Here is a 26,869-nt window from a genome sequence, read left to right as displayed (position 1 = left end):
TTATATTTGAATATTATTAAGTCCCATAATTATTATTGTGTTTGTTACTAATGCAAATTATTATGTCTTATGTGCCTATGATTAAATTAACAACTCTTGGTTATTATCTTGTTAATAAATCAAACAAAATCATATTATAATTATTTTATTCATAAATCGACTGTCGTAGTATATGAATTCGAGTTTTAAGTTAAGAAATATACATAATATATTATATCTAAATATATTTTATGTACAGATAAATAGAAAAGTAGTCGAATATAATAATCAGCTATCGATAGACCCGAGCGGCGAGAGTGCAGACGACCGGCGAGAAGCAGTGCGGACGAGGGCGCAGTTCGCCATAAAACGTTTAGAAAAATAGATAAATCGCTCAAAAACGTCAGAATCAGTCGAAAGGATAGAAGACTCGAGTGTGGGCATGTAGAAGGCGGTCAACGTGTCTACACGCTGCCAGAGCCCGCACCTTACGCATACTCCGTGTCGGTAGACAACGACCGCTCGGCGGGCGAGCGGCGACCACTAGTTTCCGCTACCGCTGGCTCCCCGGCTTGTGCCTGGGCATAAGCTAGGCTCTTTTGATAACTGAACAGCTGTCGCTCGAGCGAGTAATTCTCCGCCTGTAGCGCAGCAATCTCGCGTCTGAAATACGATTATTTCTTTAACTTGATTACCCAACGTATCTATTAAAAACCAAAATATATATATATTACCTCATTTGATGTGCATGTAATCGACAAAGGTCATCATAAACGTGATAAGTAGCTTGAAAAAGGAGATATGTGTCGGTCCATTCAAGACGCACTTGAAGTTCTCCACCTGGATGTAAAAATGGACACCCGGTTCGGGACAATTCATCAACCCGTAAAGCCGTTTCCATCATAAGTCCTTCGTCCGCACTCTCTTGGGCATAATAGTTCTCGAAAGGGGCCCCGGGTAACTCTTCGGCCTCTGGTTCACCTGCAGCAGGAGCGGAACGCACTAACCATGCTGACCAACTCACATAGCGTAGATGATTGCGCGGCACATGGTGAACATCGCGATAAAGCATGTGAAGTCGTACTGTTTCTGAATGCGTGTCACAGCGCAATGCCCATGCCTGCTTATCTCGATCATAGCATGTAGCAGTACGACCAGCGACAGACACCGATATCTCTGCTAAGGCTCTTGCTGATACCAATTCTACCATTAATCGAACACCTTTGTGAAGAAGACGATAAGGGGGTCGAGGAGTCCACGGTGGAGTGCGACCCTCTGTGTCACAAAGGCATTCGAGAGGACCAGAGTGTATACGTCTCTCACCTTCGCCGAGAGCAAGAGCATAACGGATACGACAACGCTGTCCCTCACCAGATAGTCTAACAAGACGTAATGTAAGTGGTTCCTTTCCGACGCCGCCAGTCGCAGACACTGACCAATCAAATCCGGCAAAAGCTATTGGTGGCGTATCCAAACGAGGAGCTCGTAATTCCCATGAATACAGCGTTCGAACACGTGACATACTCAGTTCTAGCTGGAATTCACCACGTGCGTCCGCGAACTTGGCATTGAGTTCAGCAAGTGAAACGCATCGTCCACGTCCTTGAGCTGCACATCCCGCGTAAAATCTAACTTGCTTGCCGGAGAAACCTTCGTTTGCTGTAAAGTGGTCACGACTAAGCAAGGTGAAAGTGAAGTCGACGTAAACTCGCATGCCTTCGCATACACCCCGCCATACTAGGTAAACACCTGTAACAAAAATATATTTATCTATTAAAATATTGCTTGAAATATAAACAAGAATTATTATATTTTATACTAACCCAGTGATGCCTCGGAGCGATTGAACGCGACGGCCCATCGTTGGTGCGAGCAACAGAAGTCCTTGGAGGTGACGTCGCGGTCGGGCTCGCGGGTGACGGAACGTGTGACCACGAAGGTGAAGACGTGCGTGTCCGCGCGGTCTTTAAGCCGCGTCGCGCGGTACAGCAACGCCATGCACTCTCGCGCCGCACGCCCGCCCCGCCTGCGCCTGCGTCTATATATTTGCAACTTACACTATGAAACTTTATCAATCTAAACTTTTAAGGAACTCATTTACTTTAATGTCGAATAACAGAACGATAAAAATTAAAATCAAATTATCGTTAACTAGCTGATAGTGGGCACGTGGGCCCACTTTGTTCGGGGTAAGCATTTTACTTGTGATTAAATTATGAGTGTGGTTCGGTTAGTAATGAGTGCTATAATTTATTTCCTAACAGCCAAAGAGGGTTATATTTTTACTGCATAGGTATGTATGTTTGTATTTGCATGCCAATTTGGCTATATTACCGGGTTTCAAATGAGTGAATGAAATGATCATGATTGAATTGATGGTTTATTTCAATTGTTCAAAGTTTCTCTGTATATTAGATGTAATGTTATCGCATGTATCGTGGCGAGCCCGTGAAAGATGAGGGCAAGTTAACGTGTTGACCAATATTTGCAGAATTTACATTTGCATCCCTATTTAAAGCATCTCATAAATGTATATTGTCAAATCTTAACTTTTGCTGGTTTCGGGATATAAAATTAAATCTTTCCGATATCATTTTAGCCATCATGTCATCGCAGTATTGCCTGAATAAATCTCGGTAATCATGTAATGTATTGAAACGGTTTATCTTTGACCATTAGTGTTATCGTCTATTAGACTATATCTTATAGTCTATTAGAATTACATACAGGAGTCTGTTTTGTTTTATACTGAACCTTGCTGCTGTATATTCAAATAATTCTTTCTAAATTGTATTTGAAACTGCGTATGTTTTCGTTATGGGTATTTAATACGAAAGAAAGTTGGTCCGCATCAGAAATAAAATGTATCTGTAATAAATTCGAGCTTTGATGTATAACTCAATAGATTATGACACGGTCGCAGTTCCATACCTATGTCGTATTATCTCTTTAACGATTTGTCCAAATTATACGCAGTAAAGGGAAAAGTCTTTTGTTTTAAACACTTGAGTCGATAAGTTTACTTATTTTGATAAAAATTCATAATTGTTGATAATATGACCAATAAACATGACCATAATTTAGGTCATGTTTGGTCATGATTAATTTATGATTTAAATTATTTTTTAATTTAAAAAACTACTTATTGTGACTTAAATATAAAAGTTAGACATATACTGTCGCTGATTTTTTTGTAGGCATTATCAAGCTCTACAACTTTTCTCTGAAACTCAATCATATATCTCTCATCTTTAAGGCAGCGTTCGTAATAAACGTTTTCGTTCGACCGTATTTTCCGACTTAGCAAATCTGACTACCACGAAAAAGTCTTTTTATTTTTTGAGTTAATATATAACCTATAATACTCACAAATAATGTGGCTTTCTATTGGTGAAAGAATTTTCAAAATCGGTTTAGTAGATCCAAAGATTACCCCCTACAACCTCACAAACATAACCTATTTTAGTATTATCAATATTAGTGTGGACACAATAAAACATAAAATCTCATTTTCACCATTACAAAAGTAAATGATCCAACTTATATTAGATGGATTTTATATTCACATAGATTACCCCATAATGCGTAGGGATACCAGGGATAAAAGACCCATAAATTACACATAAAATGATTTTCCTTTTAGGATTTTTTCACAGAGATGTTTTATGGCTGATATCATTACAGTAACAGCCTGTTAATGTCCCACTGCTGGGCTAAGGCCTCCTCTCCCTTTTGAGGAGATGGTTTGGAGCTTATTCCACCGCGCTGCTCCAATGCGGTTTGGTAGAATACACATGTTGCAGAATTTCAATGAAATTAGACACATGCAGGTTTCCTCACGATGTTTTCCTTCACCGTTAAGCACGAGATGAATTATAAACACAAATTAAGCACATGAAAATTCAGTGGTGCTTGCCCGGGTTTGAACCCACGATCATCGGTTAAGATTCACGCGTTCTTACCACTAGGCCATCTCGGCTGATATCATTGTCTTGCTTCTAATACAAAATAAATACGTAGAATTCTACTTGAGAGAATCTGGATATTTATGCATAAAGGCTTGCATTTATAATTGAAAAACGGAATCAACACGACTGTCTAGAATTGTAGCCTACATTCCATTCAGGAAGCGAACGTAATTGAATCTCAAGTAAGAATAAAAATTGTATTTACATTTTCATCCACATGCCTCATTTTTAAATTTAGACATGCCTATAAGTTTATTTTTGTTGAGTGTTTCTTTTATTTCTGTAATATGCTTTTAAAAAAATATATTCGAAATAACATTAAAATAAAAATGATTAAGTACTTCTAAATTATTTATTGTTTTTTTTAATAAACAAATGTAATAAAAAAATTTTACTCGAATTAAATAGGTTAAACATTACGCCGACGTTAAATTAAAGTATCTAAAAAGAAACATACACTTCCGAAAATTCATTAATTTGAATTAATTTGCACATTATATTTATCAGTCTGCTCATTTTTTCTTATAACATTGTAAAATATACAGAATCTATTTGGCTTTGTACAAGCTGTCTGTGTAGGTGTATTCTACCGCCAAGCATCAATATTTACTATTGCTGTGTTCCGGTTTGAAAAATGAATGAGCCACTTTAACTACAGGCGTAAGGGACATAACATCTTATTTCCCAAGGTTGGTTGCGAGTTGGCGATGTAAGTAAGTAAGTAAGTAAGGATGGTTAATAATTCTTACAATGCCAAAGTCTATGGCCGGTGGTAACACTTATCATCCATCAGGTGGCCCGCTTGCCAGTCTGCCTCTAATACAATAAAAAAAATGGAACAAGTCAAGAGATAAGGCATTAAAGAGTGTTTAATTCTACGTTTAATTTAACAATAATGTAGTAATAATAATAGCAATTGTAACAGTATTCTATATTTAGCTATCACCATTTTGCTAATTCATTCAAATATTTTTTGTTCACGTGACGTATACGTTTATTAAAAAAAACGATAAAATTCCAATATAACTGATGATATAGGGAAATGTCGTGATTTATAACAATTTTGTATGTTAAATGTGTTGCCATTAGCAACGCCTGCAGCAATTAAAAATCAAATCGTCACGAACGCGCAATACTAGAAACGTATTTACCTCCACCGCTAGCAAAATTGATTATTATCGTACTCGACGCACGTTTCGCTCCAAAAACGAATTACGTGAACGTATATATAATATAGTTAAGAGACAGCACCAAATTAATTAAATATAAATATAAATTAAATAAATTTCATACGTCATTCATAAACGGTTTTTTTTGTATATATATTTGTTTTTGTAAATAGAATCTTCTAAAAAAAAAGGATGAGGAGGCCTTTAGCCCAGCAGTGGGACATTCACAGGCTGTTACTAATATACTAATAGAATAAAACCATTTCATAACGCTAGTCAATTGATGTTAACGTTTTGACGCTTGCTTGAAATCTTTTTAGTGATCTTCATTATGAGGCGACTGAATTACCGTTATTACTCTAGGAATATATGTATGGACATCCTAATTTGCACACTATCGATCTATTTTTTTATGATTAAATAATTAGTTTCAGTGTAATACATAAAGAGGCAAAGACAAAACAGTTCAGAACAAACTGTTTTGTTAATGCCTCTGAAATATACACAAAATGTAATTTGTATATATCCTTAATAACAATCACAACTTCTATGAATAAAATATTATTAAAATTTCCAAAAATAATATTAATAATAAAATATTAACCATCAAATTCAAATTGTATAACAACGATGATTACTTTATTGTTTAATTATTTAAACGCCCAAAGGTTTAACTTCAGAGGTCACAAGAAGCTAATATTACTGTATTTCAGTTTGTTAACCTTTAACAAAGCTTATCAGCAAACAGTCGTCTCAGCAACTTTGTTAAGCTATACAGAGGTACGGGAACAAGTTACCGTCAATGGTCAACATAAGGTATACCTAAGTGTTTTAACTTCGAAACTTGACGAAATGTTTTGACTTAACTGTAATACGGTGAAAAGTTTATACCTTAGACTTAGTCATTTCCCTTGAAGTTAGATGAAATTAAATTATAGTTTTAATATTACTGCATTTGGCTTATATATTTATATTTCATTGAACAATAAAAACATGAACTCTATGGATCAATAATAACTACGAAAAAGAAATCCTCAAATTAAAGAGATCTTTTTTTGCTATTTTTACGGAGCTTTTATGTTGTTTACTAACTAGACCCTAAACACTTAAACCGATATCAACAAGTGGTATCGTTAGATTCGTTTATTTGTTTCACAAGAATGCTATGCGACATTTAAGTTAGTAATGACCGACGGTAACCATTTCGGTTTGTTCGTATTTTTACGGTCTATTATATTTTCTGTTAGAACTTATTACTTAAAAAGATTAATTTTATACTTGTTAAGTGTTTTATATACTTAGTTAACATAAATAACGACGCAATTCTACTGGAGTTCAAATAGTTCAATACTACGGATCACGTGAACAGTATTATCAGTAAGACATTGTTAACTTTTTAAGCATGGTAACACTAATCAACTCTTCTTAATAATTGTGTAAAATAATATGAAACAAGAAAATAAAATTTGACAAAGTTTTATAAGAACGTCGGTGCTGTTAACTGCAATTTAAGGATTCATTAAAAAAAATTACATAATAAACCAATTAATTATAATTCTCAACGTATGATCTAAATTTAATGCTTAAGTTGATTTAAAGTATTTATCATTTGATGTTTCAAACGAATATAAAAAAGTTTTAAATCGTATAATATCTGTTTAAGTGCTTGTAATTTCATAACAACTGTAATTAAAACTTTAACGTAAATTAAAGCTTATCTAGTAGAGCTCAGCGCATTTCCGTTTGAGCTAATTACTACTGGGAATTTATATTCTAATATTAAATGTCATATTTTATCTGTGAAAGTCGTTAACAAGTTTTCAGTAAGTACTATAACTCAATATTACTAAATTTAATTTAGTACCTAAAAGCATATATTAAGAGGTACCGTCTATATGAGTATACGGTTGCTTTGTTTTGCTGTCTTGGCTTGTCGGTAAAGGGTAAAATATTTATAGAAACAAAGGGCGTTTTAGCTTTAAATTTTAGAGCAGTTGATGTCACTTTAGATTTTTGAGAATATTGGTACAAATTTTTGGTTCTAACGTTACAGTAGCTCATTCTGTTATTATTTCAAAAACATGTTATGAATAAAAACAACCAACTAACACTCATCTTTTTTAAAATTCTATTTAGAGTGCGAAGAATGGTGACCAAATGCGCCAGAAGGTAAATAGTCACTACCACACATAAACAATAAATAAAAAAAAATAGGCCCATGCCCCTTGTACCTGAAATGACTTTTTTTTTCCTGTAATTACACTAACTCACGCACTCTTAGCTGAAATACAGCGGTACAAAATATTAATGTTTAACGATAGAAACGAAAATGAGAGATTCAGTGATATTTTAAAGTTGGCTTAACGAAATTAAAAAATAATAAAATAATTGAAATTTTCAAAAGAAAACAGCGACGGTATTTTTAACAGTCTTTGTTCAAGTTTTAGGAATCAGTCCATAAAAAAAACTCCAATGACTGGTACTTATCCGGCTTTTATTCGTCTCCCGGCGTTTGCGGTGAAACTTCCATTGTTTACTTTAAAACTTTTAATTAAAAACGTTACGTGTACTTAAACCCAATTTATTTTCCCGGCTTATTTCAATGTAACGTTATAATCAAACACGAGATTACTTTCACGTAACTCTTTTATTCTTAACGTACATAATTCGAACAATATTTTCATGATTTTAAATCATATATTAGTTTTTGATTGAGATTTTATTTTAATTAGTTTTTATTAATTTAATTTAGGGATGGCTGATAAACGTATTGCCCACCTAATGATAAGTCATAGAGATTGATACTGGTTACATGTTTTTAACACATCAAATTTAGTGGTGATTCTCGTATTCTAACCACTGAGTCATTTTGGCATATTGTAATGATAGGTGATCAATTAAAAATTAAGAAAAATTAATACTAAAAATGAAAATCTATTTACCAATTTTTATTTCGCCAATTCATTAACAATAGATCAACGCAAAAAGATTATAAATGAGCATATTATTATAATGTAATGAGAATGGAATAAGCAAAAATATGTAACCTTCGCCAAAATTTAAAATAACATCCATTTAATTAACAAAAACATTTATTTCGGTAACAAATGCGTGTACAGTATTTTTTTTTATTTTGAATGAAAGACTTTTTTGCTTACATCTTTATGGTTCTAGACAATTAATAAGGCAAATGAATATATAATTATTTTTACTTCTGCAAAAATTATAACAAATTTATATGAAACTCATATTGCTTGGTAAATTTGTTTTTAAAATTATTTACATTGAGGACTTCAATATATATATACTTATCAAAATGATATAATCATTTTGCGTTACATGATAACACGAATGCTATCAGCATTTCCCTGTTTAATCGCAATTCCATTACATACTATCAGTTAAATATTAACGACTATGACATCAACTACTTTTCATTATTATTCATTACATTAGCATAGTATTATCGAACCATGAACAATGGAAATATTATGAAAATATGTCGTATGGTAGCTACAAACGAAAACCGATTTTTTTCTCATCATAAGCAAAATATAATGCATAAATTGATATTTGCAACAAGCAAAATTTATAGCCAAAATCGTTACACTCGTAAACAAGTTTATGTAAACAATATATTAAGGGAACGACACGTATTAAGCCCCTGAAATTAGGGCATCGAAACCAATCTCCAGATATAGCAACATTATAGGTTCGGAGAGTGATAAATTCAAAGACGTTACCGCGGATCCAACCCACCACATTACTTTGTTTTAAAAAGGAACGCACAAAATACGATTACACAGTTAACTTGGGTGCGACTGAAATCACAAATGACGTGCTGAAAAAGAGCAATGCTACTAATAAATAGTAAAATGAGACGATATTAGAAGACTGGTACACACACTAGTGGTAGAGCTTTGTGCAAGCTCGTCTGGGTAGGTACCACCCACTCATCAGATATTCTACCGCAAAACAACAGTACTTGGTATTGTTGTGTTCCGGTTTAAAGGCTGAGTGAGCCAATGTAATTACAGGCACGAGGTACACAACATCTTAGTTCCCAATGTTGGTGGCGAATTGGCGATGGTTAACATTTCTTACGATGCCAATGTCTAAGGGTGTTGGTGACCACTTACCATCAAGTTGCCCATATGCTCGTCCGCCTTCCTATTCTATAAAAAAAAAGAAGACTTACATGTGACTATCTACTATAAATGCGGTTTAGGGGGGTTTTTAGTTAAAAAAGAACGTGGATTATTATTTTTTTGAATGTCAAATCAATGATGACAGATAAAGAGACATCAGTATTTAACAAAATACTCGCCTACAACGTTTATAAGTAAGGCCGTGAATTTATGCAGATAGCGTTTACAAATCGATATAATCACAGGTTATTAATAGCAATTTTTAGCTCGATTTAAAGTAGATTCAAGAAACTTTGTTCTACCTCATTTCTATATCGTTATTTATGTATATTGTATGATGAACTTTGTTATTCAACAATATATTATTTAATTTCACATCACACATTTAGTATGTATGTGTTATCAAAATTTGTAAATGAATCTATACTAAAATTAATTCGTTTCCGAATTTGGAATAAACACAGCTTGTTTTTTAAAGGTTTTTAGTTAGATATTATCGAAGTAACATAGTTGAAGTATAAGCATTTTTTTCTATATGCTTGTACATTATTTCAAGGTAAATACTAAAGTTTTAAATAAATAAGTTTGGCGTTTTTGCCATTGGTGTGGGTGTGGTACTATATATGCCCCATTTTATCCTTTACCTTTTAAAAATTTTATACGACTACAATGATTACATAGACTTTTTATAACTCTATTGGGGCCGAAAAATACGTCTACTTTTGCGTGGGCAAAAAAAAAAACTATTTATACAATTATTTTTATACTATAATTATTATTTATGTTATCTTTGGATACTAATGCTTTATATATTATATATTAAGCTAATGTCAAGTATATGAGCTTAATATCTTGTCAATATAAACTTATAATGATGATAAATTTAATACACTAATTTTTTTGTTACAATTGTAAGTAAGTAAGTAACAGCCTGTAATTGTGCCACTGCTGGGCTAAGGCCTCCTTTCCCTTTTTGAGGAGAAGGTTTGGAGCTAATTGTTACAATTGTGATATTACCTTATGTACACATTTATCAGCTTCTATAATCACATTCTTCCTTAAATAAGCAGATAATAAATCTTAAGCGCATTGATTTTACATATATTCGTATATATGATAATGTTGTACCGTAAACATGTTGACATTTAATTCTACATGGCAACGCTGTTAGGGTGACTAGATAGGGTGGTTACATATTGCGCTGCAATAAATGTTAATATCTGAAAGCCGAGATGGCCTAGTGGTAAGAACGCGTGAATCTTAACCGATGATCGTGGGTTCAAACCCGGGCAAGCACCACTGAATTTTCATGTGCTTAATTTGTGTTTATAATTCATCTCGTGCTTAACGGTGAAGGAAAACATCGTGAGGAAACCTGCATGTGTCTAATTTCATTGAAATTCTGCCACATGTGTATTCTACCAACCCGCATTGGAGCAGCGTGGTGGAATAAGCTCCAAACCTTCTCCTCAAAAGGGAGAGGAGGCCTTAGCCCAGCAGTGGGACATTAACAGGCTGTTACTGTTACTGTTACTGTATCGATGTATCTACTGTTATAACAAATACGCGTTTGAATTTTAATACACGCGACCAATGAAAAATTGAGAATCCATTTCAAACAACTGTGGTGAAATCTTAGTAATTGATGAAGTCTATTATTTTACATTCGTTGTTGGCTATTTTACTGTTGTACCGTGTGTAACCACCCTTAGAAGGGTAGCACATTTTACGTGACATAAAATCTATAATAACTTCGTACAATATTTCCACACGACACGATTTGTTAGGCTGTTAGTTAATAAGTCACTTTTATATAGTCTGTTTTTTACAAATAAGTAAATATATAAATTTTGTTACTATTCATGTATTTTGTTCCATGAATATATTTTCTCGGTAACTTTCCTCAACTTTCCTCGTTTTTTGAATAATATCAAGTTACAAAAAAAAAATGTTATATCATATTAAGCTGGCAGTAAGAATAAAATTCGTATCCTGAATGTGAGAAGTATTTTAGAAATGTCAAAATTATGTATGAATGAGATGGTTCGGTTATAAAAAACGAGAGTGTTTCGCGCCTGTAAATGTCCCACTGCTGAGCAAAGGCTATCTTTATTGTTAAAGAGAAGGTTTGGAGCGTAATCGATTGCGTTGCTGTTATTGGTGTTGATACATGTGGCAAAACTTCATGTGACACATTTTTTCTTTCTTCTTTCCTTCATCGTCGAATTCTTGTCGAATTCTGAGCACGAGATCATTAGCACGGAAGTGCAGTGATGCCTATTTATGCCGCGGTGCAGATTCTATTGTTCTTATCGGGTCACTTAGGTCTCAGCTCCTTTCGATTTTAAACATGTTATATTTAAAAAAGCCTTCATAAAATACTGATATTTTAAATAGATTCTCAACCGATAATATTATCTACAAATATATTATGTAGTCAAAGTAGTCATCAAAGTATCAAGATTGCTTTGAAACTCTACGGCAACTACAATTTGTCAGGAAAAATAAATTGTTTTTGAGTATTCGTATTTGTATCTCTTTGGGACTGCCACGAGTCAACCAAAACCTCATTTGCTTAAAAAGGTTTACGCTCTAGTTGGTAACATACATACAAGTGAAGTAACTCAAAGGCCCAAAGACTTATCTAGTTAAGATATGGATTTTCCCTTAAAATATAAATAGTTGACATATTTCTTTGTAGCTTGATTAATTACATCATGTTTTATTTGGAAAGTTAGAAACTTCTACAAGTTCCCAAAAGGAATTTATATTAATTATGAAGAACTCTGAAATATTTTTACTACGATTTTTTTAAGAGAACACGTAACGTGATTACTTTTGTTATTGGCTTTGTGTATATATTATGACCGCTGGTATTTTAAACATACTTCAAACACCTAACATAAATATCAATATCAAATAACTAGAGCGATATTGTTATTATTAAATAAAACATACAAAATTTAAACTATATTGTTTGACAGTTTTTGGAAAGCCTATTGAATAATGCTGTCCATGTAATGTATGTATTCGTTGTAGTTAAATCTGAATGAACCGAGTATTTCAGAGTTAGTTTATTTGAAAATGTTATTTTTATGAAGAGATAGCCCTTCGATCAACAATAGTACAATCGAAGAGGAATCCAGGCATTTAAATGGACCACCTGAAGGTGAAATAACCTCTCACTATTATGGGTGGCATGACTCACTTAGCCATAAAGCAAAGAAGGTAGAATAACTTACCCATAAGTGAATAGTACCTACCCAGAGAGGCTTGCATAGCACCCTACTACTAAACCTAACAGTAAAAAATTGAAAACGTAGTGTGACTAATTCTTAAAAGAACAAAAGACTGCGCCTTCTTTGATATATAAATAGATTTATTTTTAGTTCATATATTAAATGCAAAACGATTTCAGGAAAATTGAAATGTAATATTTAGGTCAAGTTAACCGGGTCAATAGCTATTCATTTATTTTTATACCTACTTAATTAAGTGATTTACGTTTAATTTCTTTAAATGCTTCTTTAACATGGAATATGCTATATTGGTATTGGTGATTTAGATATTATAATCTACATACTAAATGTATCTCATACATAGAATATAGACTAAAGACTTTATAGAAAATGAATTACAAAGTTATACAATTCAATAGTGGTTCACTTTTGACCTTATTCTGTCAATAATAGAAATTAAAATATTAACCAATTCCAAATCTAAATTTAGAAAAAGAGTAATTAACGGCTATTTTTCGAACAAAAAAAAGGAAATTTGTGTCATGCCCGGCGTTTGAAATGTTCTTCACTAAAATCAAATACATTGGTTGGCAGACTGAGCCTTATAATGTCAAGATTAATAGCTCAAACATGACATGTGGACAACGTATATATCTGGTAACAAACCTGATGCCTCGAGTACAAAGTATCCCAGCTAAATAGAATTTTCTCTTTGTACAAAATCATTTTACACATTATAGCAAAATTGAAAGAGGAATTTTCTAGAACATTATCTGGAAAATGCATTATTGAATAATGACTTTCCACAAGATAACACTCTGAAGGGAGAAAGAGGATTTTTCTCGAAGCCAAGCGCTTTTAATTAGGATCTTATTTTGAAGATAATGAAACGTAAAGAAGGAAAGTAATGTTGTAACTTTATGAATATTAAGTGTAATAAGCTCGCGTATAATTTTAAACTCGAATACATTTAAATTGTTGTTGTGAATTTAGGAATTGTTTATTAAATTAAATTTTCTGAGGTAAACAACGTGGGTAGTAAAACAATCAAACGGTATTAATTCAGTGTAAAGTATCCACTCTACGACACAAACAGTCTATATAATCTGTAAATTTTGGTTTAGTATTTCAATTCTTAAATTTTTATTGATTTTTCATATTTTTATAAGTGATTAGACATAGAAATTCAACGCAAGAATGAAACAATAAGGAAGCGGTCAACAGGGCTCTCATTATGATATAAAGTATCTGTAACAGGATTTATTGTATGTCTTGTCCAGACAGGCGTCCGTACTTCAAATATACTAGTCACTAGTTTTTTTTATTCCACCCTTATACTGTCAATCGCGGTATATAATTCGATGTACCACTAGTGCCTTTCCTATACAATCGCTGACTTATCCACAAGAAAGGCAGCAAATAATAAAACAATCAAAACAAGAATTTGTTTCGCGGTCGAAGTATGTATCATGTAAATAATATCACTCTCGATTAGGTCTTACTTTTTTTAAAAGCAAAAGAGAAAATATTCTACCACTAGTGTACTGCAAACATATTTCGAAGTATGTAAGCAATTAATTACTCAGCATCCACAATTGGCAATCCATTGTCGGTAACAGGGAATAAGCTAATGTAAGCTCAGTAATTAACAGACGGAATTAACTTAATGAGTAATAATGGTTACGTGTGTTTCAGCGACTGTTTTTAATTCGATATTTTTTACTTTTTAAATCAAATCATATCAATTCATATTCAAATACTTTGTTCAATATAGAATTATTAAACTTATTTATCGATTGTTAAATTAGAAACTACCACTATGTATAAAAGTACTATAAAATACATATGTTATAATTACTTATTTAGTATATATTTATATTAAGCAAAGTAAAATAATCATGTTGCCAAATGAAATTAATAATGAAGACACGCGATATTCTGTACAAGTAGAAAACCATTCACATCCATTAATCAAAATATTCTATTACGTGGGCCGACAGACCCAATTATTGACACTTTAAGTCATCTCATTTCAATGTACCGTACATTGAAATTATTTCCGCAAAACGATTTTTTGAGTCACGACACCATAACTATATTTGGCATTCGTTTATTAAATATGGCGATAATTCCGAGTTCAAATCCGGACAAGCATCACTGAATTTCCATGTACTTAATTTGTGTTTATAATTTATTTCGTATTCAGCGATGAAAGAAAACACCGTGAGGAAACTTGTATGTGGCAGATAAAAATCTGCCACGTGTATCCACCAACCCACATTGAAGTAGCGTGTTGGAATATTCTAAAGCTTTTCCTCAAAACGGGGGAGGTTTTACTCAACAGTGGAATATTTACAGGCTGTTACTTTATTTTAAAGTACTTTCATGATTCAGTTCCGTCACCTTTTGGCAAAGTCTCCGCTCCAATAAATATATCATTGACTATATCAGGAGGGGGTTATATTATTTGACGATGCTTTAATAAGTGCCTCTTTTCTTTTTAATTCTAATAAGATAATAGACAAAGAAGTTATAAAATATAACAGACACAATATGTTCACGTATCGAGAACGGATAACTGTAATGTCACAAAAAAATAAAAATTTATTGTGATTTATACCTGAATACAATTTTTTTTTATATGCACCGGGATGACAAATGACTCTACTCCACCTGATGGTAAGTGGTAGTAGAGTCCAAACGTGACGACGGCCAGTACAGTCGGGAAGAAAGTTCTGTACTAGCCGTCCCCGCCTTGCCGGCCCGCAAGATGCCTCTTCACGCCTCGTTTGAAGGAAACCGGGTTGTAAGAGGAGGGGAACACGTGAGCTGGTAAGGAATTCCATTAAAAAAAATAAAATTCTGTAATATGTATAATATATAATTCTGTAATATATAAGTAAGAATTGAAAGTAATCGTTTTAGTTTAATTGAATGGCAATAAATCTAAAAACCAAAGGTTTTCTTACAATTTCACGAAAAGTCATAATCATTTAAATTGCTGCATCTAACAGAAATGTTCAACAGATTTAATTAGAATAAGCGAGGCAGGTAAATCGAATAATATGTTGTAAATTTCTCTTTGACCCTTGCCAAAGCGAAATCGGAGTAGTGGTTTACTTACGAAAATTAGTGCATTTATATATGCCAGGAATATTTTGATATAGGATATATGAAAATCATAATTTAAAAAGATTTAAAAAGATTTAAGTTATGGAGCAGGTTTAGAATTTCGTGAAAGCATGTTAACTAATTCTGTTTTCTCACGAAATGAATTATAATCAAAAATTAAGCACATAACAATATAGCATGCACGGATTTGAAGTCACGATCTTCAGTTTATATTTACGTATTCGGTCTACATATCTTTTCGATTCGTTAAAATAAATATAAAAAATAACATTGTAATCAAATCATTTTTAATTTTTCTTATATAAGTAATTTATCACTGTGCTTGTACTTCTAACTACTTTTCAATTATTAAATGTATAACTCGCAAAAGATTCACACATTTCTATATTTTTTAATTTCTTTATTTGATCATACAAAACAAAACGACCATTAATTCTAAATTATCATAAGCGAACCAATTCAAAATAAAGCCATATATATCCGAGTTCGAATGAAACGTCAGAACGTTAATTAAATTGTTAATCACATTAATTAAAATGCCCGCGACAGAATGTTTTTATGCTCTACTTGCGTTTAATTTACGTATGAAAATGTAGCTCTCAGCTATGAAGATGATAAAACGGGTGCCATAGTACGGACACTATCAGGATTTGCATTTCACAGCACGAAATATAAAATACATTTTACAAGAACTACAGATAATGAGAACGAATAAGTTCGTTCGTTCGTTATCTCAACGTCTATTGAAGACTGTCCAATTGATATTTAAGAATAAAGCAATAATTGTTTTGAAATTTACTATTATTATTTCCACTTCATTTTTTTTTCGATCAATTTTTTGTGTAACTAAATTTCATAATGAATTTATGTATTGTTTAAAGTTTCATTTACAATATCTAATAATTTAAAACATATATAGAGAGAAATATATAACCGAGATGAATCAAAATCCAATTGTAATCGAATAAAGCTGACGTTAAAATTTCGCAAACAAAAAACTACTATAAAATATTTTATTTTCGATGAATCATAGTTGATTTTCAAACCTTTAGTTATAACGAATTAATTCAAGAAAAAGATTAAAACACATAAATTCTTAAGCACATTTTTAATTTTGATATTAAAATTGATTACTAAATGCAATATGCTCGTAAGTCAATCTTGAGTAAAAATACACACACAACACACAATAGACAACCACACATCGTAAATTGTTATGTAAATAGAACACTGTTAATGATTTTATAATATTCCACAATTCAATTGTATAATAATAATATCCTGGGACATTATTCACACACGGCCATCTGATCCCAAACTAAGCAGAGCTATTACTATAGAAACCAGATAACTGATATACTACATATACTACTTTTCTATTGTAAATACATACTTATATAAATCATTATACCCAGACTCGGGACAAACAGACATGTTTATGCACACAAATGTCTGTCCTGGGTGGGAATCGAACCCACAACCTTCGGCGTGAAAGGCATGTATCTACCAACCACGCCAACGGAGACGTCGATAGAGTAATACAATATAAAAGCGCTTGTTTAATATTGCCGCCCGCGAGCTGGTTGTAAATAAAACATGCAAGTGCATAAATAACTGTACGATCAATATTTAATTTGCATTCAGTGCTAAAGAAATAAATGTGAAAATGTTTGTTATTTTCTCCCTACTTTAACTAACATTGCTATATACTCAAATAAGTGTTTATTAAAGAAACTACGCTCTCAGCTTCGTTCGCATGGATATTGAAATGGCTAGCTAAAGGAAACTGATGATTTTCCTAGTTAAAAATCGTCTAAAACATAAAACATATAGGTACGAAAAGGTAGAAAGTTATTTAAAACACGTTGATACTGAATACTTGAATTTGTAGGCATAATCGTGCACATATGTATCAGTTATTTTAATCAACATAAATATATAATTTCAAATAAAACTAATATTTACACTGCCCTCTGATTGGATGTTACTTTTTCTGAGTAACTAATTTCCTATATGTAAATTATGTTACAGCAAATAAAATTTTCAAGGAAAACGGACAGATCAATAGTAGACATATCGGCTTAAGTACCATTAAGTTCGTCCTAGTGAAGTAATATGTAATAAAAGTGATATTAAAACTCCTTTTTAGGGCTGTATAACTAAGTTAGAACCATTAAAAACTTTTAATAGGACATTGTTTTAATGCCTTCAACATGCTTAGAACAATCAAAGGAGATTTTGTAGCAGTAATTTACTTGAAACAATCGAAGCAACTATACAAAAATTATGACAATATCATATAGTTTTTTATAGAATTTTCAAAAGTTATTTTTTTTAATGAGTGTTCATATTGTTTTAAATTAAAAAATCAGTGCTGCGCTTTCAACCAAAATGGTGAATACTTTGTGCCTTTTACTTTGTAAAATATTAATCACCAATGTTTTTGATAATATTTTGTTCGTATAGTGATTGATTAATTACCTTTCTTTGACAAATTACATATATTTGCAATTTGTAATTGTATCGTTTTTCAATTTAATTATTTCTTTTTATTAAATTGCCTTTCCATATTATATTTAAATATAATCATAACATTATCTTGATAGAATTTGTTTTTTTTTTTTAAATTAAAAAGCAATCAATAGACAAAAAAGAATTTGAGAGATGCTGAGCCAATAGAATGTGATATTGTACGCCGTGTTACAAGTTTCATTTTCAGTGGATTTGAAATTGATATCGAAATTTATTTTTGATTGAAATTCAAAGTATTATATTTCCAGTTTTTATAAAAAAATACTAAATTTTGACAATCAACATCTACCACCTTAATTTGAACATGCGTATAAAACAAACGTAATGACTTAAATAATATATTTTTTGTAAAAAGAAGAATAAAAACACACCCTTATATTATAGTAATTAGTCTCGCTAGTCTAGTTGTTCTGTTACGGTTGTTCTATAAAAATATCGGAATCTTCGGACATGATTTCAAAAAAGACACATTTTTCGTCTCTTTGTGTTACAGTACCACTGATAATATTATATGAATTATGATCGTTACTGTTATAATTTAATTATAGCTTCGAGTAATATCGTATAAATATTCCAAATTTATTTTTATATAGGTAGGCGGACGAGCATTTGGGCCACCTAATGGTAAGTGGTCACCAACGCCCATAGATTGGCATTGTAAGAAATGTTAACCATCGCTTACATTGTCACTGCACTACCAACCTTGGGAACTAAAATGTTTTGTCCCTTGTGCCTGCAATTAGACTGGCTCAACACCAAGTACTTCTATTTTGCGGTACAATATCTCATGAGTGGGTGATACCTACCCAGACAAGCTTGCACCCTACCACTAGTAAATTACGACAATATTAACAAACAAAATAAATTTACTAATTAGATTAACAAAGGCGTTATAAGAGTAATTAAAAGGACGGCAAAGCGAGATAAGACACTGATGTGACATTAATTGTTTCTTAATTAGGAGTTACGGTACACGACACTCAATGTATATTTGTTAGTTTATATACGGCTTATTCTTGGGAGCTTACGCTAACGATGTAAGCTGTTTCCGAGAGTTATAAACGGCAATTAGCTGGCACAGCTCCGGCAACCCATTGTTTCAGAGATGCGCTTTGAATCACTTCGCTCATAATAATTTTAAAAAGAATCGGATTTTTCCTTACGAAAGTACGCAAATGAATTTCCTGACAGAAAATAAAACTTATCTTTCAAAAAATATATATATAATGCTGTAATTTTAATTCCAAATTATAATTTCAGTTTTCTTGGTAATTATATAGATTTTATGATAATATGAATGCTATTTATTATCATTCTTTAAATAATCAATGTCTAAAAACCTTTGAATAAAGTGAAATCGCTTTAATTATATCACTATTTAAAACACAGATATTGATACTATTTATAAAATTGATTGCTATTCTATTTGTTTTCATTACGTAACTTGTATATTTCGGCTAAAAACTGGCAATAGAAAATGTAAAAAACAGACCTCAATGCGCTGTTGATCATATAGGATCTGAGATGTTGTGGCCATTGTGCCTGCAATTACACTGCTGCACTCGTGCCTTAAAGCGCAAAGCAGCAATAAAAAGAATATTTATATGGCGGCTAAATAATTGATAAATACCTGCTCAGACGCAGGCTTGTATGCAAAAACCTTTACCACCGGGTTTTATCTATTTTATGTTATATTCAGTTTGTGTTATTATTGCAACTATTACATTTAAAATAATACTTGTAAAAAATATGAAATATGAAATATCCGAAAGCTCAGCTACGGTTGCTACAATAACGTCTACGAAATGACTACGAATTTCCCTTTTATTATTTAAACGACCTTTTTTAGGTTGATTTCAATTGAAAAAAAAGAATTAATGTATGTTATTTATTAATAGAAACAAATATATAAATTTATTTAGAAAAAAAAATCTAACCTGCAAACCTAGTTGGCAGCTGCTCTTGAGTCTTATTACTTAAGAGAAATACTGCTTCACACTGATCGTGGAAAAATCATAAAATATAAATAAATATAGATAGACAAGGCGTAAAGCTATAATAAAAGAGAAGGAAGAGTAACATATGTTAGTCGCGTAAAACATAAAAAGGCAATTATGGGAAATTTCAAAGCAAAAATTTCCCCGGAGGCGGTACTTGTTAAGGAATAAAACGCTTAGCTCCGTAATTATGGCCGACAAAAACAGTAATTCACAGAATAAAGTTAGTATCATTCACTTTAATAGTCCCGTATTTCGTAGCTACAGTATGTACTGAACAATTAAACACAAACCTATCCATCGCGTTACGCCGTGTTAATATTTGTGTTTCGTCTAAGCTTAGACATTTATTCGGCTGTTGATTTTATTGTCTCACACAACAGTAAAAGTTTTAATAACATGATAAAGTTACGTGAAACTGTATGATCCGGCTCTATTGACAATGAACTTGGATATGTAATCTAATATGAAAATTTACATTTGTTACATGGCAAAATATAACAACTTAACATAATAAATTAAAATTAAAACTAATTATTAATCGATAAAAAAATGACAATCACGTAACATCAACAACAATGTCGTTATGACAATATCATCAATGGATTCGATTGAATAAAAATATTTCTAAAAAATACAATAAATTGAGATTGGGCTTACGCGGGAAAAAAGGAAGCTATTAAAACGTTCCACCCTAATTGTCTACGTTGCCCACCTGCTACGAATGAAACGGTTCGCAGAACAAACGCAGCAATAAATTTTTCACCCCGGCAAAATAAAAAAGTGGACTAATCTTAAATACCTTTTATTTCTTTTTTTTTTCATATTCCATATATCGAAAAACTCCAAAAAAAGTATAAAAAAGACACGTGTCACGCATATACAACGATTCCATATTTTTAAATTATAATATTTATTGTATTTACAAAAATTAGTTGTAAAAAAATATTTTTTTAAATTCTGAATTCTTGGTAGTTGACGTGGAAAAAAACCTATGCTTCTGAAAAAAATGCATAAGAGAGGCAGTGCGAGCGTAACAATTACAGCATATTATAAATAATTGATATACACATGTAAATTACATGTGTCATGTTTTTTAAAAAAGAGTTCTTACTCTTACATAGGCTTATGCTATATTATGCAATCGTTTTTTTAAATGTCTTATTTTATTTTAAAGGCCACAGCCATTTTTAACGAAAAAAATTGTTTATTGTCATTAATTCTTTAGTATTTCGAACAAATTATTTCTACAAAACCTGTTTGAATATCAATTTAGACAATTCTGCTTTGAGGCTAATTGTTTACTCTGATAATCTAAAACATGACTCCAAAGAATAACAAATAAATGCCGCGATTAATAATGAGTAAGATTCCCTTTTCAGTTCTGGGATTTTATTATTCAATACGTTCAAAGATTTTCATTCAACTGGACTTGAATAATGATTTCACACTTATTTTTGCTTAAAATGTGTTACTAAAATAGATATATCCAATTAATATAACACAGAAAGGACGACTTTAATTAATTTATAATAGTATATATGTGTAGATGAAGCACAAAAATAATATTTTATTGTTCTCGTTGTAAAAAATTGTTTGTTATCTTTAAGAGACATTTCATTAAAAATATAACATTACGAAGTTGACAGAATTTTGAGCTGAAGCAAATAAATGAAATTATTATATATTTTCAGAATAATATTACGTAATAAATAAATAATAGATGACCTATTAATTATTTAGTAAGTCTCATCAAATATTAAAACAGGATTAAATTATATAAACATCTTAAAACAATAAAGTATGTTATTTTATTGTTGGTATCACGTATTTCTTTGTTAGTAAAAAAATCTACTGTTTGACTTTATATTTAGTAATTTTTTTTTTACATTTAAATAATATTCGAACTACAGAAATAAAACTCACAGCGCTTACCAGGAACACACAAAGACTCTACTTCTTAAATAGAGTATAGTTTGTAAAGTACTTATATATTTGTGAATTATAAGTTTTACTATTATTAATCAGAATAATTGATTTTCTTTCGGTATAAACTTCCAAATTACCATATTGGAATACAATTGATACGTTCGAGCGCAAATTAACAAACTTAAATACAGCTTAGCTTAGGAAATAACAACAAAGAAAAATATGCGTAAGTTAAAAAGCGCGCGAAAAATACTACGCACTGTCTAAAAAGCTTAAGAGAAGTTGTTTAAGGTAGTGAGAGCAAGGGCCTTAACATAAACATCGTTGTGCAGTGCGCAACAGGATGGCGCGGAAAGCGAGTACCTTAGGGCGGCCGGCCGGGACACTGCGGAGCGTTAAGCCACCGCGCCGCTTCGCGCGGACTAACGCAGCGCGCTTTCAGGACGCGCCCAGCCTGTGCATCGATGTTGCCGTACTCCAACTTCAAACTCCCCATTTATTAACAATAACATGGAGAAAGTTTTGAAGTTTCACAATGCTGGTTGCTTGTATTGTTAAAGTTTCGTTAGTACACCACTAGCATTTGTAAGGGCAATGTTATAGTGCTTATTGAATAAGAATATACAATTAAAAAATATGCTGTATAACATTAATTTTAATTACCGTACCTTAATCACTTAGAATGTACTAATATATAGTAATAAAGTGTTCGTGAGGAAACCTGCATGTCACTAAAATTCTGCCATTTGTGTATTCCACCAACCCGCACTGGAGCAGCGTAGTGGAATAAGCTCCAAACCTTCTCCTCAAAAAGGGAGAGGAGGCCTTTAGCCTAGCAGTGGGACATTCAGAGACAATTTTCTATAAAGATAGTTTCTAATTTCAAATTCAGAATAAGTCATATTTCACGGAATGTAATAACGGATTTCCTCATGAACATACAAATGGCATGTTTCATTACCTCGTACCCGGAACAAAAGTGCCTTTGTAATTGGCAACCCTGTTTCCCGCCCCGCGCCCCTACGACCCGGCCAGTTATAACGAAGGTAGGGGAAGGGGAACGGAAGATACTACCCGTGCCGGATGGCCGAAGTCACACGCCCGGATCTCCCTTACCTGCATCCTTTTAAAACGGCACGGAATATAAATAGACGTAAAAAGAAAACCAAGTATAGAGCCCGTGTGTTCGATTTCAACATCCTGAAACTAGAAATAAAACTCGAAGAACTTTTATCCAAAAAAAAAACAACCCCAATGGTTTGTTAGGTTGAATACATTTGGAAATAGAGCTATCAATAATAGGCAGCGTTGTTTTATTTTAAACGATTTTCATTTTATTTTGATGACAACGAACAAGCTAATAAAGGCGAACTCAATCAGTTTTACGAGCGACAGATCGGTGTTTGACAATTAAAATCTCCGAAGATCGATTTTGTAAATCTTCGACAATTTCCTAATCCATTGAGTACGTCAACTTTGATTGACAATAAGTAACGTACGTAACGTATCAATTTTAAGAATTAACTAAATTTAATATAAAATTATTTACGTCTGTATCATTTTCAATATACTAATTATGTAATTATTAAGTTAGTGGTATAATAAAAAAAAAACACGTATAATTACTTTTTTAACGTTATAAGAGTAATTGTTTTAATTTATTATATTATATCAACAACTATTTATTCTAGTCTAAAAGAAAACGTCAAATGAAAAATTATCTAAAAGTCTTAAAAAATAATCCAAAAATCTAATTAGTTTTTTTTCTCTTTGCCAGCCTATCATCCACGATATCCACGATATTAACAGACAAAAATTTTATTAACATCTCTTATGTTCATTCTGTTGAATATGTATTTTTTTTAACTTCTAAATTCATAATATATTTAAATTGTTAGAATATTATGAATATAATTACTGTAATACCTTCATCCTTTACTGGCTTTATCTCCTCCGTATACCTAATAGCTTTTTTCATACTTCAACGAAGCTAAAGCGAAATGGGAAAGGAAAATTTATGAGTTTTTTAGCAGTACTTGGAACTCTGATGCCGTCTGTTTGATCAGATGTCTTAAGGTATCAATTTCAAATAATATGCAAGGACGCTATTTTGAGGCTTTAGGTAATGCGAAGTCGAGATGGCCCAGTGGTAAGAACGCGTGAATCTTAACCGATGAACGTGGGTTCAAACCCGGGCGAGCACCTCTGAATTTACATGTGCTTAATTTCTGTTTATAATTCATCTCGTGCTTTTCGGTGAAGGAAAACATCGTGAGGAAACCTGCATGTGTCTAATTTCATCGAAATTCTGCCACATGTGTATTCTACCAACCCGCACTGGAGCAGCGTGGTAGAATAAGCTCCAAACCTTCTCCTCAAAAAAGGGAGAGGAGGCCTTAGCCCAGCAGTGGGACATTTACAGGCTGTTACTGTAGGTAATTATTACTGTTTTCCCTTTATTATTCCTTGGCTTATAAATAATTTGTAGACATTAGATAAAGGTATATAAGGTATATACAAATACTTACCAAAAACAACTATGTAGGCGCCTATTTCAATATATATTGTTATTGATTAGGTTTCTAAGTTAAACATAATACTACGGTAATGGAACCTTGTCGTTTCATGAAGTATTTTTAGAAAAGCTTACCTTTGTTGTGTTTATAATCGATATTGTGACTAACGTTACGTTAACACTTTGAAAATAAACTCTGTGTCTGTCCTTTCTTCAGATCATAATAATCTTTTTTTAATGATCTTTTTTTTAAATGTAGACTTCTATAAACATGAATTAAATATATGAAACATTAATTTTCGAAAGAAGATTGATATAGTGCACTTACATTTAAATAAGCTACGCATCCCGCGACTTCGTACGAGTAAAATGTATGTTATACAAAATAATAAGTTTTATCTAGAAAGATATACAACATACTTAGGTTTATAAAATGTATTTCAATCTTAATACAATAAATAAATAATAAATAATCTTAATATAATAAATAGTTACAATAATAAGAAAGTTCCATATCAATTATATTAGAGTTTTACGAAAAAAAAATCAAATTTACCTTTTTATTAAATATTATACAGTCCTTTTGATCGACTTTCGAGTCACTCTCATAATCCAATGGGACAGCAATCTAACACGACAGGAGGTCAGGCATAAGACCCACGACTTTACGCGGAACGGTGTAATACCTTCAACTTCCGAACTCCGACTGCTACTGAAAGTGAAAATAAACAGAGAAAAACAATAACTACAAACCTGACCGTTTTAATCCATCGTATAATCTAGGCAGACGATAGACAATCAAGGCAGTGTACATTTACATAACACGGTCGGAATGCGTGCAGTAGCTCGAAAAAGTTTTAAAGTTAAAGAAAGACTAGAAGTGACTATAGGTACATGATATGCAAGAACTTTTATTATCTATACAAATAAATAAAATTGATGTATCAGTTTAGTTTTATTCTACCGCAAAACAACAATACTTGATATGGTTGTGTTCCGGTTTGAAGGGTGAGTGAGCCAGTGTAATTACAGGCACAAGGGACATAAAATCTTATTTCCCAAGGTTGTTGGCGCATTGGCTATGTAAGCGATGGTTGACATTTCTTACAATGCCAATGTCTAAAGGCGTTTGGTGACCACTTACTATCAGGTGGCCCATATGCTCGTCCGCCTTCCTATTCTATAAAAAAAAAATCTGTCTGTGATTTCCAAATAACTGCCTCCTTTTAAGTTAATATGAATATTTGCGAGCTACCAAAATAAACATTTTTTTTTTCATTCACACTGTGGAAGCCATGTGTTCAACTTGTTAATAATAAATTGGCTAGAGCTAATGATTTCGTTAATTTTGTACATCGTCTTCCCCAAGACAAACGTATTTTAGAATGTATTCAAACTTAATTATATTGTCAATCAACTGCCAACCATGCTTTTAGTATGAATATGTTTTTAACACAATAAGGAGTTCTACTTAGAAAATCACAACACTGTAACATTTTTTTTATTTAAAATACATATAATTCAATAATTGTATGGCAAAATACTTTATATTTATTTTCTCTAATATATATATATATATATATATATATAGCTTTGGTAGAACCTTTTGTTCAATCGATCAATTGTGAAATACTGCACTATTATAAAAATGATACCATGAATATAACAATAATATACCACAAAAAGTGTAAAACGTACACTTGGTTCGGATCTCACAAAGCTTGTAATTAGCCAAGAGACACTAACAGAACCGTCCCTCGCAAATAACGGTCACCTCACGCCTATGTAAGATAAGGATGCAGTAAGGGCTCCCATCCAATGTTGCTGAAATTCAACGGAATTTTTTTTTCTCATATACTGATCGCTACGGTCACTACAGAAAGAATACAGTGGAGCAATAAGATAATATGAAACTGTCATTTTATGGTAGTAATAAATACAGTCATTTTTTTTACACATCTTATACATTTACTTTGTAATAGACTTTAGTGTTGCTAAATGGTATCAACTACTCATCAGAGTTAGTTATTCTACCACCAAATAAAAATACTGTGCAGTGTTATGACTTAAAGGGTGAGTAAGTAACTTTGACTTTGACTTGACTACAATGGTTAAAACATTTCCCCGTTCGCCCTAATTTATCTAAAAACATAAAAATTTAAGAAAATAGACCTTTTCTTAATAAATTATATTGTTGTCGTAATTCTGAATATACTACATTAGCCATAACCACAACATTAAACAATTTTGTTTTTTTAATA

At 32.0% G+C, this 26,869-nt stretch overlaps 1 protein-coding gene across 6 annotated transcripts in view; it reads right to left on the bottom strand.

The window, feature by feature from the left end:
* Window positions 1-164: 164 nt before the first annotated feature.
* LOC126770173 (uncharacterized) overlaps window positions 165-26,869 on the bottom strand; it is a 49,147-nt gene continuing 22,442 nt past the window's right edge. For 2 of the 6 annotated variants that reach the window (XM_050489407.1, XM_050489452.1), the window contains 3 exons: window positions 1,803-2,017; window positions 714-1,728; window positions 165-642 (listed from right to left, as the gene is read on the bottom strand). In XM_050489407.1, coding sequence (XP_050345364.1) covers window positions 468-642; window positions 714-1,728; window positions 1,803-2,017 — 1,405 coding nt within the window. In that variant the 3' untranslated portion in view covers window positions 165-467. Of the gene's footprint in view, window positions 643-713; window positions 1,729-1,802; window positions 2,018-20,104; window positions 20,129-22,456; window positions 22,512-25,164; window positions 25,321-26,869 lie in introns of those variants that run through there. The other 4 variants (XM_050489442.1, XM_050489416.1, XM_050489424.1 and 1 more) reach the window with 4 other exon arrangements.

The sequence above is a fragment of the Nymphalis io genome, chromosome 1 (genome assembly GCF_905147045.1).
Source record: "Nymphalis io chromosome 1, ilAglIoxx1.1, whole genome shotgun sequence".
NCBI classification, from domain to species: domain Eukaryota; kingdom Metazoa; phylum Arthropoda; class Insecta; order Lepidoptera; family Nymphalidae; genus Nymphalis; species Nymphalis io.
The sequence above is the reverse complement of the archived record's forward strand: the minus strand, read 5'-3'. Positions and strand labels throughout refer to the sequence as shown.